Here is a 13,204-nt window from a genome sequence, read left to right as displayed (position 1 = left end):
CTTCCAGAAACGCACAGCAGAATTGTTCACCATTGTTAAACTGTGCCTGGAAAAACTCTGAGAAGATGCATATGTCCTTGGGGAAAATTCATGTCTTCCTGTGAGTCAGCTTTGCAAAACACGAATTCTTATTAGCAGAAAGAGGTATTGTTAGAGGATATATGTTTCCCCTTTTTTTGATTTAGAAACATTTTGGGCTGGAGCCAGTCTGCAGACTGTGTTAAATCAAAGCAATTAGTACATTGTAACCTCAATGATTTAAACGCAACAAATTTAAGAACCACCAGTTTGGGTCCTAGGGAGCCCACTGTGCCTGGTGCTTGCTGAACTCTGAAAAGAGCACTGTTTCCCTGTGGCTCTAATCGTTACAGGTCTTAAACAGGCAAGATAAACCAAAGGGGAAATGAAGAATTGAAATTGTCTAATTCCTTTTCTTTAAAGAAATACTCTGTTAAAAAAATGCTCATCTAATTTTGACATAATTTAAAAAATTTTCTCTGTAGAGAAGATGCTGTTAAATCATTTTCCCCCAGTCTCATTTCACTGTTCAAGGATATACTTTTGCATTTAAAGGAGAACCAAGGTTAGTATAATATTGCATATTTCTCTCTGATCTTATCGCAAATATATTGACATTTAATTGAAATCTGAATTTTATGTAATCATGTTCTTTGCATAAGCCCACAGTGGGCATGTTCACTCATAAGATCTTCAGTTACTTGTTCAGTTAAATGTTCAGTTTATTTATGTAGTAATCTAAATTATTTATGAAAATAAGTAGTAGTTAGAACAGATATGAATAATAGATTAACTGACTCAATAAATATTTGTTGAATTTTTACCCTGGGTTATACATGCAATTAGCTTTATGGAACAAAATAATGACAGCAATGACTTTTAATAACGTGAAAAGTCCACATTCATTCTGAAATTTGCATCACCCCATCCCCACCCTGCTTCTTGACCGATGTGATTTCCAAGCTTTTTTTTTTGTTTGTTTGTTTTGTTTTTTTGCTGTACGCTGGCCTCTCCCGTTGCGGAGCACAGGCTCCGGACGCGCAGGCTCAGCGGCCATGGCTCACGGGCCCAGCCGCTCCGCGGCATGTGGGATCCTCCCGGACCGGGGCACGAACCCGTATCCCCTGCATCGACAGGTGGACTCTCAACCACTGCGCCACCAGGGAAGCCCAGTGATTTCCAATCTTGGAGAGGGACACTCCGAAAGCCATGGTTACACTGTCTTTTAAACAAGATGATTGCATACTTTTTGGAGTGTAGTGTAACATTTTTATACAGTAGTCAGCGGTCTTGACAGTCTTCCAGTTGCATGGACCAGTGGTGAATTTTGCTGCCTTTGGATGAAGGCTTTGTTTAAATTAAATGGAAACTATTATCTGGGAGGGAATATTCTGTTGACTGAATAACACATCAAGCCCTCATCAATTGTGAATATTGGCTTTGGTCACTAGCCATTCACCAGCGGCCAGAGAGAATGATGCAGGAATATCGAATTATTACTGGAAGAGATCTTAAAGACCAACATCCCTGGGAGTCAGGAAATGCTGAACTATAGAATGGAGTGCAGAAAGGGGACGTTAGCTACCAAGAATGAACTTTGCCTTTTAATTTTTCTCCTTTTATAATACTTTGCCTACACCCTGTTAGCTAGTTTCAAAATATTATTTCACTCAATAACCATAAAAGCAAACTTCTGTTAAGGTAGTTACAAAAAGCTGCTCCTCTGCTCAGCTGGTACCTTCCCACTCTTGCTTACTTTCTTCCTTCTTTAGGGAAGGAGACCTCATCTATGAATGCAGGAAACAACCATTTACTGGTACCTGTCAGGGAAGTCTTCCTTTAAGATGCTTCTCTGCACAATGACACAATTGCAACCTCTCTCTCCAAGATCTTCTCTTCTCAGGGTGTAGAATCAGTAACAGAAGAGAGAGTATAGTGTAGTGAGTAAAATATGGGCATTGCCATTCACATAACTTGTTACTTAACCTCTCTAGACCCCACTTTCATCCCCCGTAAAATGAGATGGTACTACCTCAGAGGGTGGTCATAAGAATAAGCAACACTGTCATTTAAAACACTTCTGATTGAGCCTACAAGTACTGGGTACAACTAGATACCAGACAGATAAGAGCTAGTCTAATGATCTGGTTTATTTCCATTTGAGTTGAATTCTAACTAGTTTCTTATGTCTTCGTACTGAAGGAGTTCTGATGGCAGAAAATTTACGTTTATTTTCCACTTTTAGTGTCTTACTGGAAGAGGAAAATTTGAAGATCAGAGACAGGAAATTCATGCTGGGAAGTAACCTGAATCCTCCATCTGGATTGCAGATACTAAAGGGAAATTGATCCTGGGCTTTTTGCATTTCTTCAGTTACATAACTAAAGCCCAGTTCCTTTTTTGATGTTGTATGTTGCTGGTATTTTGGCATTTTTTTCCTTCGCATATGTGATATAGACCACAATAAATTCCCCTGGTAGTGGAAGCCTCAGGTCTGACAGATATGAAGGCAGTTAGGATATAACCTTCCTTGTTGGATTGAGATGTTATGGTAGCAGAAATGATGAAGAAAATTATCTAGTTGTCAAATTGTTACATAGATTTTTAGCTTTCGTTACCACTCCCCTGAAAACAAAATTAAACAAACAAACATACAAATCCATTTTATAAAATGGGTAGAGAATATAGAGAAAAATCCTTCAAATACCAACTCTGAAAATTACTTAAAAAAATGTTTCAATCGACATTAAAATACTAGAGTCCCAAGATCAGTTTGCAAATGAGTCCCTTGATTTCATTATTAAGACCGAAAGTATCTATTTTGACAGAACATAATATGAACGTTAAAATAGTTTTATCTAATCTCTTCACCTGATGACTGACAGCCACACTGTCTGCGAGGCCCAGAGAAATTTGTAAGATTACAGAGCTGGTGTCTAGTTATTCCTGGAAGGGTGGTTAGGATTTAGGTCTCCAGATGCCAGTCCGGAATATTATGTTTGTACTCTGTGCCTTATAATTAATGGCTTAAAGTGCAATAACAATTACAGAAAATATAGTTAGTGTTGGAAACTTAAAACAATTGTGAATGAACAGCTAGACTCTGTTAGCTACTGACTGACAGCATGCAGGTTTTAAATACTAGATTTAAAAGAAAGAAAGAAAGGAAGAAAGAAAGGAAGGAAGGAAGAAAGAAAAGAAAGAAAGAAAAAGAAAGAAAGGAGGAAAGAGAGAGAGGGAGGGAGGGAGGAAGAAAGAAAGGAAATTAGAGTCAAAGAGAAAGAACTAGGACAGGGAAGAGAACAGGTACAGGATTTGCACTTTGAGATGGGCGAGCTGGGGCCATCAGACCTCATTTGTGCCATATATCTCTGGACCTGACACCCATCCCACCTTTGCCCTTTTTGTGTTTGAATTCTTCTCCTACTAAGTTGGTTACTTTCCAAAAGTGAGTAAGTCCTCAGTGGGAATTCTGGGCTGACTTTCCTTGCGGCGTTCTGTTTTTCAGGAAGGCGTTGTCACAGAGTCTGAGGTGCGATGTGTCGTTCATTGTAAAAACCCTTCCAAGCATCTGGGAAAGTGCTGCCCCACTTGTCCAGGTAACATTCTCAGGAAGGGGAAGGTGGCGAGGCTCCCTGGTATAGTACAACACTGTTGAAATCCCTCTGGGTTCTCACAGGAATGCATGATTTTCCCCACTCCTGACTGGAATTTTTCTCACTTTACGTCTGTGTACCTAATGGGTTAGGAGAGCAAACTCCTTTTCATAGAAAGGTCCGGTTGGACTCTGGCGTGTCCGGGATGACTGCAACGTGCTGTAGGTCTTGGCAAGGATGCTTCAGGCTCCGGAGGCCTGCTTTCCACTCCACAGGGCCACAGGTAACGCTTATTTTGGAAGGAAAGGCTGCGGCTTTCCGTTGCTTCCAGAAATGTCTTTTTACTGCTTCATATTGCAATACCTTGGCCAGAGCTCGCCTTAGTGATGAGGCGACCAGATGTTTTCTGAACACCGAGAGCTGTGTCCCTAAGAGGATTTAGCTTAGGGCTTTGCTGGTCTCAGTTTTCGGCGTGGTGCAGTGAGTGGGACCCACTGTCTTTTTAGAGGGTCCCACAGCCTAGGTGACAGCAAAGGGATCTTTCCTTTCCAGTGGGTGGAGTGTTTCCTCTTACTTTTCTGAACAGGATTCCAAAGGCCTCCTGCATCTTTTCTTGCCTTTAGGCACCAGCCTGGGGATTTTGAGGTGAGAGATTTTTTTCTGATCCCTTAAGCCTCTGGCCCATGAACTTCGACAGATGTTCTGCATTTTGGGTTTTACTCTGAGTGCTTTTCCTCACTGGAGGCCATACTCACAACTACTTCTCTTTGCTTTTGAAGTTGACCTCCAAAGGGCCTTCTGTACTGCGAACCTTGCCGGGAATTGGTGAAGGCATCACCATGGGATGCTCTGCGAAGATGAGATCTTGGTCCCTTCCCTTCCACACACTCTGCCATGTGCACAGACCGGGGCCCTTCCAGAGTCCAGCCTTCCCTCATCTTTGAATGACAATAAGGACAGTCTCTCTCCACTCCTTCTAACCTTTCTGAGTTCCCTGGACAGTCTTTATTGAGCCAAACTTCCTTTTCACACTGGGCTTTCTGTGAAGCTTGTATTATTGGATAAGCTTATGTGAAGGCCAGAAACCAGTTGAAAGTAAAATAATTCTTTCCATAATTCACTTATTTTGTATCTATCAAACAGAGTTTGCTTGAGTACTTTTCCCCTCTGAATGCACTGAGTGCTTTACATCATGTAACCATCCTCTAAAATGCCTAAGGGATCTTTATTCGGTTAGCTCACTAATACTCTAGTCTGCACATGAAAATCACCTGGGAAGTTTTAAAAAATAAATCTTGATGCCCAGGCTGCCTCCCAGACCAATTCCATCAGAATCTCTGAGGGCGACACTCAGGCCTCCCAGAAAATTTCTGTACACAGACAAGCTTGAGATTGATAACGGAGCAAATTTTATATGCCATAGAGATTTAAAAGGTATCGAAGCTCTTAAATATTAATTCAGTTCTGTTGAGTAGACTGTTGCTTTATTGATATAGAATCAACTTGGCATATATAACATTCCTTCTCACTTAGGAGATAGTCATATTTTTAGTCTGCCTTTGAAAGTGTGCATATACAAACAGCAGAGTGAATTTATTTCAGCAGTTGAAGTTATCATATTTGAGCAGTTGCTTCTCTCACTTTGTTTTTGAGTTGAGTTCCCAGGAAGGAAAGGCTGAGCTCCGTGGTTGCGTATATTATAATGCTAAGTCCCCAACACCATCCCAGTGCGGGATGAGGTACTGTCTGTAGTTCATCCAGGAAGAAATTTGACTCAGTGAGGATAAGTACCTGCCCAATGCCCAGGAGTGAGTAAGGGCTAAAGGTGGGCTTGGGGTCTGGCCCCTTTTCTTTCTTGGGCCCCATACTGCACTACCTCCCCCGTCCCCGCACTGTGATAATTTTTCAACTTGGGTCCAGATGCCCTAGGAGGCAGATCTTTAAAAGTTAGCTTGCCAGTGCTACGCACCAGCCCCCTGACACCTGTGCCCTTGGTTATGGGGTCAAGAATCAACTTTACTCTCTCTCCTTAATTTCAAAGGCCAACCTTTGGGATGCAAATCAGAAGACTCAGAAGAGGCCACATCCAGAATGCATTATCCTGTGTCTTGGGAAGGAGCCCTCAGCCAAGTCTAGATAGGGACAGTTAAGCGAAGCCTTGGGGTATTATCTTTGTAATTCAGAAGGATTGGCATCTGTCGTTGATCATGGAATGGTATTCCACATAATGACAAACACATACAGCTTGTGGTCAGTTTCTTCCTGAAACAGATTTCAGGGCATTTTTGGTCGACTGCTCCTTCCTTTTCATCTGACTCTTTGCTCAAGGAGGTTGGGTCGTGATGGGAAAAGTTTGCGTGCAATTTTCATTTAAAATTTCCTTATTTAAATGGTCAAATGTAGATTGTGCAGTTAACCTGTCTGGCAAACCGTATGCAGAGCCAGTGGTGCAAACATATATGAAAGCATTGGAGACCCTTTGTTGGAAGTGTCCTTTGAAAAGAGACGACTGGGCACCTGCCATTATTAACGGTGCTGAGATAGAGCCACTGGGAGGGTCCCAAGCTTAGCAAGTCTCCCTGCATCAAAGGGAATAGCAGGAGGTGGCTGATGACTGACTGGCTCTGGGTGTGGGCATTAGAAAGACCTTAAAGCCACAGTTCACTCAGCCATTCAGCTTCAGTAGCATTTGTCCCCGTGTCTTTCAGTTGAACAAAGGGCTCCATATCTATAGCTTTAAAATGAATAGGTCCAGTGGCCAGGTCGGGTGGTTATGGGCAATGCTCATATGTTCAGATGTTCCCTTTGTCAGGAACCAGCTGCTTTGAGAGTTTGGTGGGTTCTATTGATGACTTCATTGGACAGGCCTTGAACACCTGCTCTCAGGGGACATGAGTCAGTCTTTCACAAGAGCCCCCTTTGCTGAGTTTCACCCATTGGAAGTGCTGCTTCCAGCACTGTCTACTATGTGGAAAGTGACCTCAGCTATTCTGGCAAAGTACCTCTTGAGGACAGTCCTGAGGGAGTGGATTTGCCATTAGCTGACGGTCCTCCCATGGCCCATGTGACACAGGGTTGCTGGCCAGCCTGTGCTTCCAGTCACCTGTGAGATCACTTGAGAATACAGCAGGGACCTGGTCTTCTTTCTGAAGAGGAGGCACCTCCTGGGCTTTTGGTCCTATATTTAGCCAAACTTAGTGGGGGCATCTTAGGCCCTTTAACAGCACATAGGGTGGGACTGAGAACCTGTGTGGCACCTCCAACCTTGCCTCTGTCCTTTCTTGTCTTGGTGCCTGACCCTCTGTATGGTACGGCCAGCGGGTCAGAACTGAGTTCACATCCCAGCTCTGGCACCTGCCCAGCTGAGTGAGTTGCCTTCTCTCTCTAGGCCATGTTTTCCTCATCTATGGGGACAGTGATGACTCTGTGCTTTGTAGGCTCACTGGAGATGGAGTGAGATCAGGCATGTGAAGGGTCTGGTAGAGGCTGGGGCACTTCTGGGTATTCTCCAAGTGGCAGCTCTTTGTGTCATTTGCTCCTGAGCTCATCCATGACTTCTGCTGCTTGACCTTCTCTTTGCCTCTTCTGACCCCTCTGGAATTTGGTTCCCTGGCTGTGGTTAGGGGAGTCCTGGTGAGCTCCTCGACTCTGCAGGGCTCAGAACCCTGCATTGATGCTGCTTAGGCTGACCTGGCTTCCAGTGTCTTACTTGCTTTCTAGTATCTTCGGGTTTCTGGACCCATGTCAATCTTTTGTATTCCATATATATATATATAAAATTTTATATCTATATTATATCTATCTATCTATCTACCTATCTATATCTATCTATCTATCTATCTATCTATCTATCTATCTATCTATCATTTTACCATGAAGCAGTCTTGTTCTCTGGTTGAAGAGGACACTGTGCTAGGTGGGGGTGAAGGTGGGGATGGATGTGCAGTGGATAGAAGGATAGTGTGAAGCTGAATCAAGGCTGCTGCCCTAAATCGAAATTCTTCTTTGCTTTCTAGGCTGTGTGTTTGAGGGGGTGCAGTACCGAGAAGGGGAGGAATTTCAGCCAGAAGGAGACAAATGTACCAAGTGTTCCTGTGTTGTAAGTACTGCCCTGGATGTTCCAAGGGCGTTCCTTCTGGTTAATTGTGGCTGGGACTCACCAAGAGCAGCCCTAAGTCTCCTTATGGTCTCTCCTTCTCTCCCTCCTGATGTGGAACCAAGGGAAAAGCTCACCACTCTAAGGCGGCTTTCTCAGCCTTGGCGGTGTTAACATTCTGGGCTGGGTAGTTCTTTGTGGTGGCAGCTGTCCTGCGCGTTGTAGGATGTTTAGCAGCATCCCTGGCCTCTACCGTTGGATTTTAGGAGCGCTCAGCCCCTCAGTTGGGACAAGCAACAATGTCTGCCGACATTGCCATGCGTGTCTTGGAAAACTGATTGACAACCGCTGGTCTAAAGAGTGAGGGAGAGAGGCTGATTCCTTCCACCTACATTCTTCTTTGGGAAGACACGGATTCTCTGTTCTTTGGGCCCGAGAAGCTTCTTGCTTAGGCAGCTGTTGAGTTCTTCAGTGCAGTCAAATGGAAAGCAGACGGAGATTAATGCAGCTTGCTTCGGAGAGAAGCTGATCTGAGGATTGGTCAATTATGTTGAGGGGAACGGACAGGAGGAAATGCCTCTAAACCATGGATTCAGGGCGGAGAAGGGATTAGTGAGACAAAACCATAGACTTGCCTTTCTAGGCATTGTTGATTTGTAATTCATATGCTAAGGATATCTTCAGAGTGCTTAGGAATGCAAAAAGGAATTTGGTGTAATAATTTTAATTTTATAATTTTAAAGAGATCTTTTTTATTAATGTCTTTTAAATTTGGAGTAAACTCATTGGTGGTGATGGTGATGATAGGGAAACTAGTCTTAAACCGCTGCTCCAAGTTATTTACAGTAGGGAGTTAGTACAACCATATATTTTTTAAGCTTTTAATCTTTTGTAATAAAGAACATACAGTTCTCATCTCAGAATATTAAAAAAATACATGGGGAGCTTCAGCATCCTAATTTCACCAGAGCAGAATCATATGTGGATCATCATAAATCATAGTATTTGTCATTTCTCTACATGTCTTTTCCAAAATATTTCCCCCATCCTATAGCACATATGCATACACAACCTAGAGAGTCCACATTAAAGTAAATATGACCAAGGGGGATGGTTTTTGCAGGGGGAAGGAGGAAAGCAAGGAGAGGAGGGAAAGAGAGAGAGGATATTTATATCTATATCTGTATCTATCTATAGTCACATACTCAAACGCACTCAAGGCATTCAGATTCCATGTGTTTTTAAACACACTGCGCGCTGATCGAAACACACTGGAGGGCCAAGTTCAGGCCCCTGCAAGTCCTGCTTTCATTTTCAACTGAAGAAAGAAAAATCCAAAGATGTGGTTGCTTGCCCAAGCTTTCCTGCTTCGTGAGTTCCTCCAGACCCATATTCTACATTATCTCCTATATCTCTATATTCTAATCTCCTACATTCCTATATTCCTAATCCTCTATTCTTTCTAGTTCTCCACATTGCCACCCTCAGCATGTAAGGGGCAGCTAATGGCATTGACTGTGTCCCTGACATCAGTCTGTGAGTTACTAGCACAAGGAGAAGGGACCGTGGAGCTCTTGCTTGGGGACAGGACATTTGTGAGTTGGCTTGGGTATCGGGAGGGTCATAAGAGCAGTTTTTCCTTTTGTGAATACAAAAATTTGAGGCCTAAGCTTTCTTTTTTGCAGCTTGTTATTAAAATAAATTGGTTTTTAATATGCTTTTATTTTGCGATCTTTTGATGTAGTATACTCATAAAAGAGATAATGTTTTAGCAGCAGATGGCCCTGTCCTGAGAGTGGCAACTGGGCAGATGTTTGTTTAGAAGGCAATATTGCAAACGTGCGGTCTGGCTCTGGCCCCGTGAGGCTCGGAGCGCGTGAGGGTGTGAAGAGGTGAGTGGGTAGCAACAGTGGGCTACAACATATATGTGTATGTATATGGGTACATATATGTGCGTACAAACACGGACACCAGTATTTTTATATCTCTGAATATGAATGTGTATAGGTACATACACGGACACCAGTATTTTTATATCTCTGAATATGAATGTATATAGGTACATACACGTACCTGTGTAGGTGTTCTTACGCGCATCTGTAGAACACTGGATCACTAGCTTTTCCCTGAACCCATTACTTTCTTATGCCTCCTCTTCTTTGCTCATGCCACTGCCCCTGTCTGGAATCCCTTTCTTTTCCTCCTTCACCTGGTCAGTGCTTGGCCTTTCAAAGTCAGTTATCACCACCCATAGCAACTCCCTGACCACTCCATCCCTCCAGGCAGAAGCAGCAACTGTTTTCTCATTTGTATTCCTGAGGCTCAGGGCTCTCACGGGCTGGCTTATGCGCCATCTTTCCCTCACAGGCACACACATGCACACACAGCACACACGCACACACACACTTCCAGGTGAGCACTTGCCCCGTTGTAGCACGGTTACTGGATTATTTTCCGGTTCTGGGTTAGACTGTGTACTCCATCAGGGAGGGAGGCACATCTTCTTATGCTCATCTTGCTCACCTCTGTGCCAAGCACTGTGGGCGCTCAGTGATGCTAGCTAGCACTCTTCGCTTGCTTTCGTATCTCTATCTTGTGATGGAGTACCCCAAAACCAGTAATCTCTTTCCTTCCAAACTGTGACAATTCTGCCCCTTAAAGCTGGCCAGCTCCTTCTTGCCCTTCTTGCCTGGGAGAATAGTTATTGTTAGATAGATAGCCCATTCTCATTAGATGACTGTTTGCCTTGGAGCATACCCCATGGAGTCATGATGTGTAAAGCATCTCTAGTGTATATTACCCATCTCTGATGGATGAACTGCCAACTCTTCAAGGTAACCCCCTCTCAAGTAGATATTATATACACCATGAAAATTGTATTGTACCTCTAGCCCCCTTTGTTACACTCTCTAAATTTGTGAAAGTCTGTCTACCCATGTTTTTGGGATGTGGTGACACAGGCAGACCACCAGAAAGACGCTTCATCTGATTGAGATGGATTCCTCGGATGATGGAACAAATGCCTTACGCATGATTTTACATCCTTGCTTTAGGTCAGGATAGTATATACAGCATTCCAGACAGTTCAGAACATGCTAATGTTTGGAGATTATCCGGAGAGGATTTCACAACCACTCGCTCTTACTCATTACAGAAGCAGAGCTTCTCTGATTTTTAGGTGAGAGTAACATCATGATTCACATAGAAAATGTGGTGCTTCACTATCACTTGTCAAACTGTATCATCCCCATCTACCTATTATAAATAATGACAGAGTCAAGAGAATTACTTCTCTGTAGAGCTGGTACTAATCAGGGTGGCGAACACTTGAGTTCCTTTAGGTGTTCCTTAGAGTTGTCTGAGCCATAGCAGAGTGCATTCATGTCATGTGTTCAGTGTGAATGAGTCCTGTGTTCATTTTAAAAATGAAGGAAGATGCTTTTTTCCTATGGCAGAAGCAAAGAATAGTTTATAAAGTATATCGAGCAATTGGTTAAAAGCACTCGGCTGCTTCTACCTCGTTTAAGCTTGAGCTTTTATGACCTGCCTAACTGAACAGCAAACAGTTCTCTGTGCCTTTGTTCATCAGATTTTCAGGGAACAGGCTGGTAGCAGTTGGCACAGACATTTCTGGAAAAGCCAGAGTCTTCAGGCTTGCAAGGCTAAAGACCAAAGTGCCAACGAGAGGTGTTTGTGTTCTCTTTTACCAAACTATTTTAAGAACCCTGTGGGCTCCGCATCCTTGGAAATCGCTTACTGAAGGCAGGGAAGCCCACAGAGGCGTAGGACACTCTAAAAAGAGTGGCAAGTCCTCAGTCTGCAAAACCGGCCAAGATCCCTTTTGCTGACAAAGGCGTACTCAGTTCTGAGGATTTTTACTAAGAAACGTGGCTTGTTAATGGGCTGTCTGTGATGAAGGAGCTGTACTGTATTGGCTCTTAGAACCCCTGAAGTCCATAAACACCTTTTCTCTCACTTACACTTTAGATACTGCAAAGTGCTGTCTCCCAGGGAAAATGAAACTCCTAGAAAGGTTACTTGGAGAGAACAAAGGAAATGCAGATCTTCATGGTTCCCATTCCTCTTAGACCAGATTCCTTGAGATGCTCTGCACAGCCTGGTGTGGTCCGACCTCTGCCAAACTCTCTGGCCTCATCACTGACCCTCCTTCGTCCTCTCTGCTCTGGCCTCTGGGCAGATCTTCCGGATCCTTGCTACACAAAGCGTGCACCCAACCAGCAGTGTTGGCCTCACCTGAGAGCTTGTTGGAAATGCAGAAGCTTGGGCCCTACCCCAGACCCAGAATTGAAATCTACAGTTTAGGGAGATTTCTAGAAGATTCCTTTAACAAATAAAGTTTGAGGAGCCCTGCTCTAATATCTCATGGCCTTTACCTAGGCTGCTTTTTCTTTCTTCTCTCTTTTTTGCTCCATCGTCTGGTGCCGCATACCTAGGTAACAACGCCCGCTCATCCTGCACTCGGAAGCTCAAACGTTCCTTCTTTCCAGAAGCTTGTTCTGGTCCCCAAGACCAGATCAGGTCCTGTTGCTAAACCCTTTAGAGCAACCCATACTTTACTTCCTAAACATTTAAAAATGATTTGTAATTACGTATTTGTGTGTGTGATGATTTTATTTAACTCTGTGAGGGTAAAATGGTAACTTTTGTATCTTCAGTGCTTGGTGCATAATGCATCTTCATAATAATTGCTGAATTCAGGAACGAATGAATGCTGACTTTGATTTCCCTTTCCTTCCCAACTGCCTCTCTGTCCCCTCTGCTACGATATCTCCCCCCTGCACATTTCGTCTTTTGCATTTCTGAAGGGAAGATGGGTTCATGTTCAGCCGCTGTAGTACTTATCATAAACTGCTTTGTACGGAATGTGGATGACCTCCCTGAGGATGTCTCGTTTGAAAAGTGTTGTCTAAGCCTCAAAGATTCCCACTCTTCTTGGCAGCAGGAGGATGCAGTGGCCGGAAGCACCTGCCAGTGACCGGGGCCACTCGCTGTGGCAGAGCTTTGAAAAGAGACTGTAATTCTCTACCCTCAGAGTTGACCTTGCCCTGAAATATGGGGAGATGTGTCCTACCTCTCCCTGCTCCAGTCTGTCCAGCTTCAGATTGTACTTCCCTGTAATAGGACACAGTGGGACAGCTCGTCATTTCTGTGGTCCCACGATGCCGGGGCAATCCAAGTTACATGTTACCAGCCACACCGCTGCTCCTCTGACATGGGAACTTGGGACCCTCCATGCCTGAATCCTCTCACACGGCCTCTGCCTTACTTTTGGTAATTTGTGCAGTTTGGCGCATTTTAGTGATCGACCGTCATTATAACTTCCCTGTCCATGGGGAGAAATTTGGCCACATCCGGGCAATAAATTGGAGAACTGAGCAATTATCGAGTGAATTAGATCAATGTGGGCAGTTTTTCTAAGCAGTGTGGGCCAACAACCTTCAGAGTAGTTTGCAAAACTAGCCTGAAATATTGA

At 43.7% G+C, this 13,204-nt stretch overlaps 1 protein-coding gene across 2 annotated transcripts in view; it reads left to right on the top strand.

The window, feature by feature from the left end:
• BMPER (BMP binding endothelial regulator) overlaps positions 1-13,204 on the top strand; it is a 270,991-nt gene that overhangs the window by 55,793 nt on the left and 201,994 nt on the right. For both annotated transcript variants that reach the window (XM_024130256.1, XM_055084685.1), the window contains exons 5-6: positions 3,527-3,617; positions 7,631-7,713. In XM_024130256.1, the coding sequence (XP_023986024.1) occupies positions 3,527-3,617; positions 7,631-7,713 (174 nt within the window). The remainder of the gene's footprint in view (positions 1-3,526; positions 3,618-7,630; positions 7,714-13,204) is intronic.

Source organism: Physeter macrocephalus, chromosome 5, assembly GCF_002837175.3.
Source record: "Physeter macrocephalus isolate SW-GA chromosome 5, ASM283717v5, whole genome shotgun sequence".
NCBI lineage: Eukaryota > Metazoa > Chordata > Mammalia > Artiodactyla > Physeteridae > Physeter > Physeter macrocephalus.
Note: the sequence above shows the minus strand (reverse complement) of the source record. Positions and strands in the feature narration are given on the sequence as shown.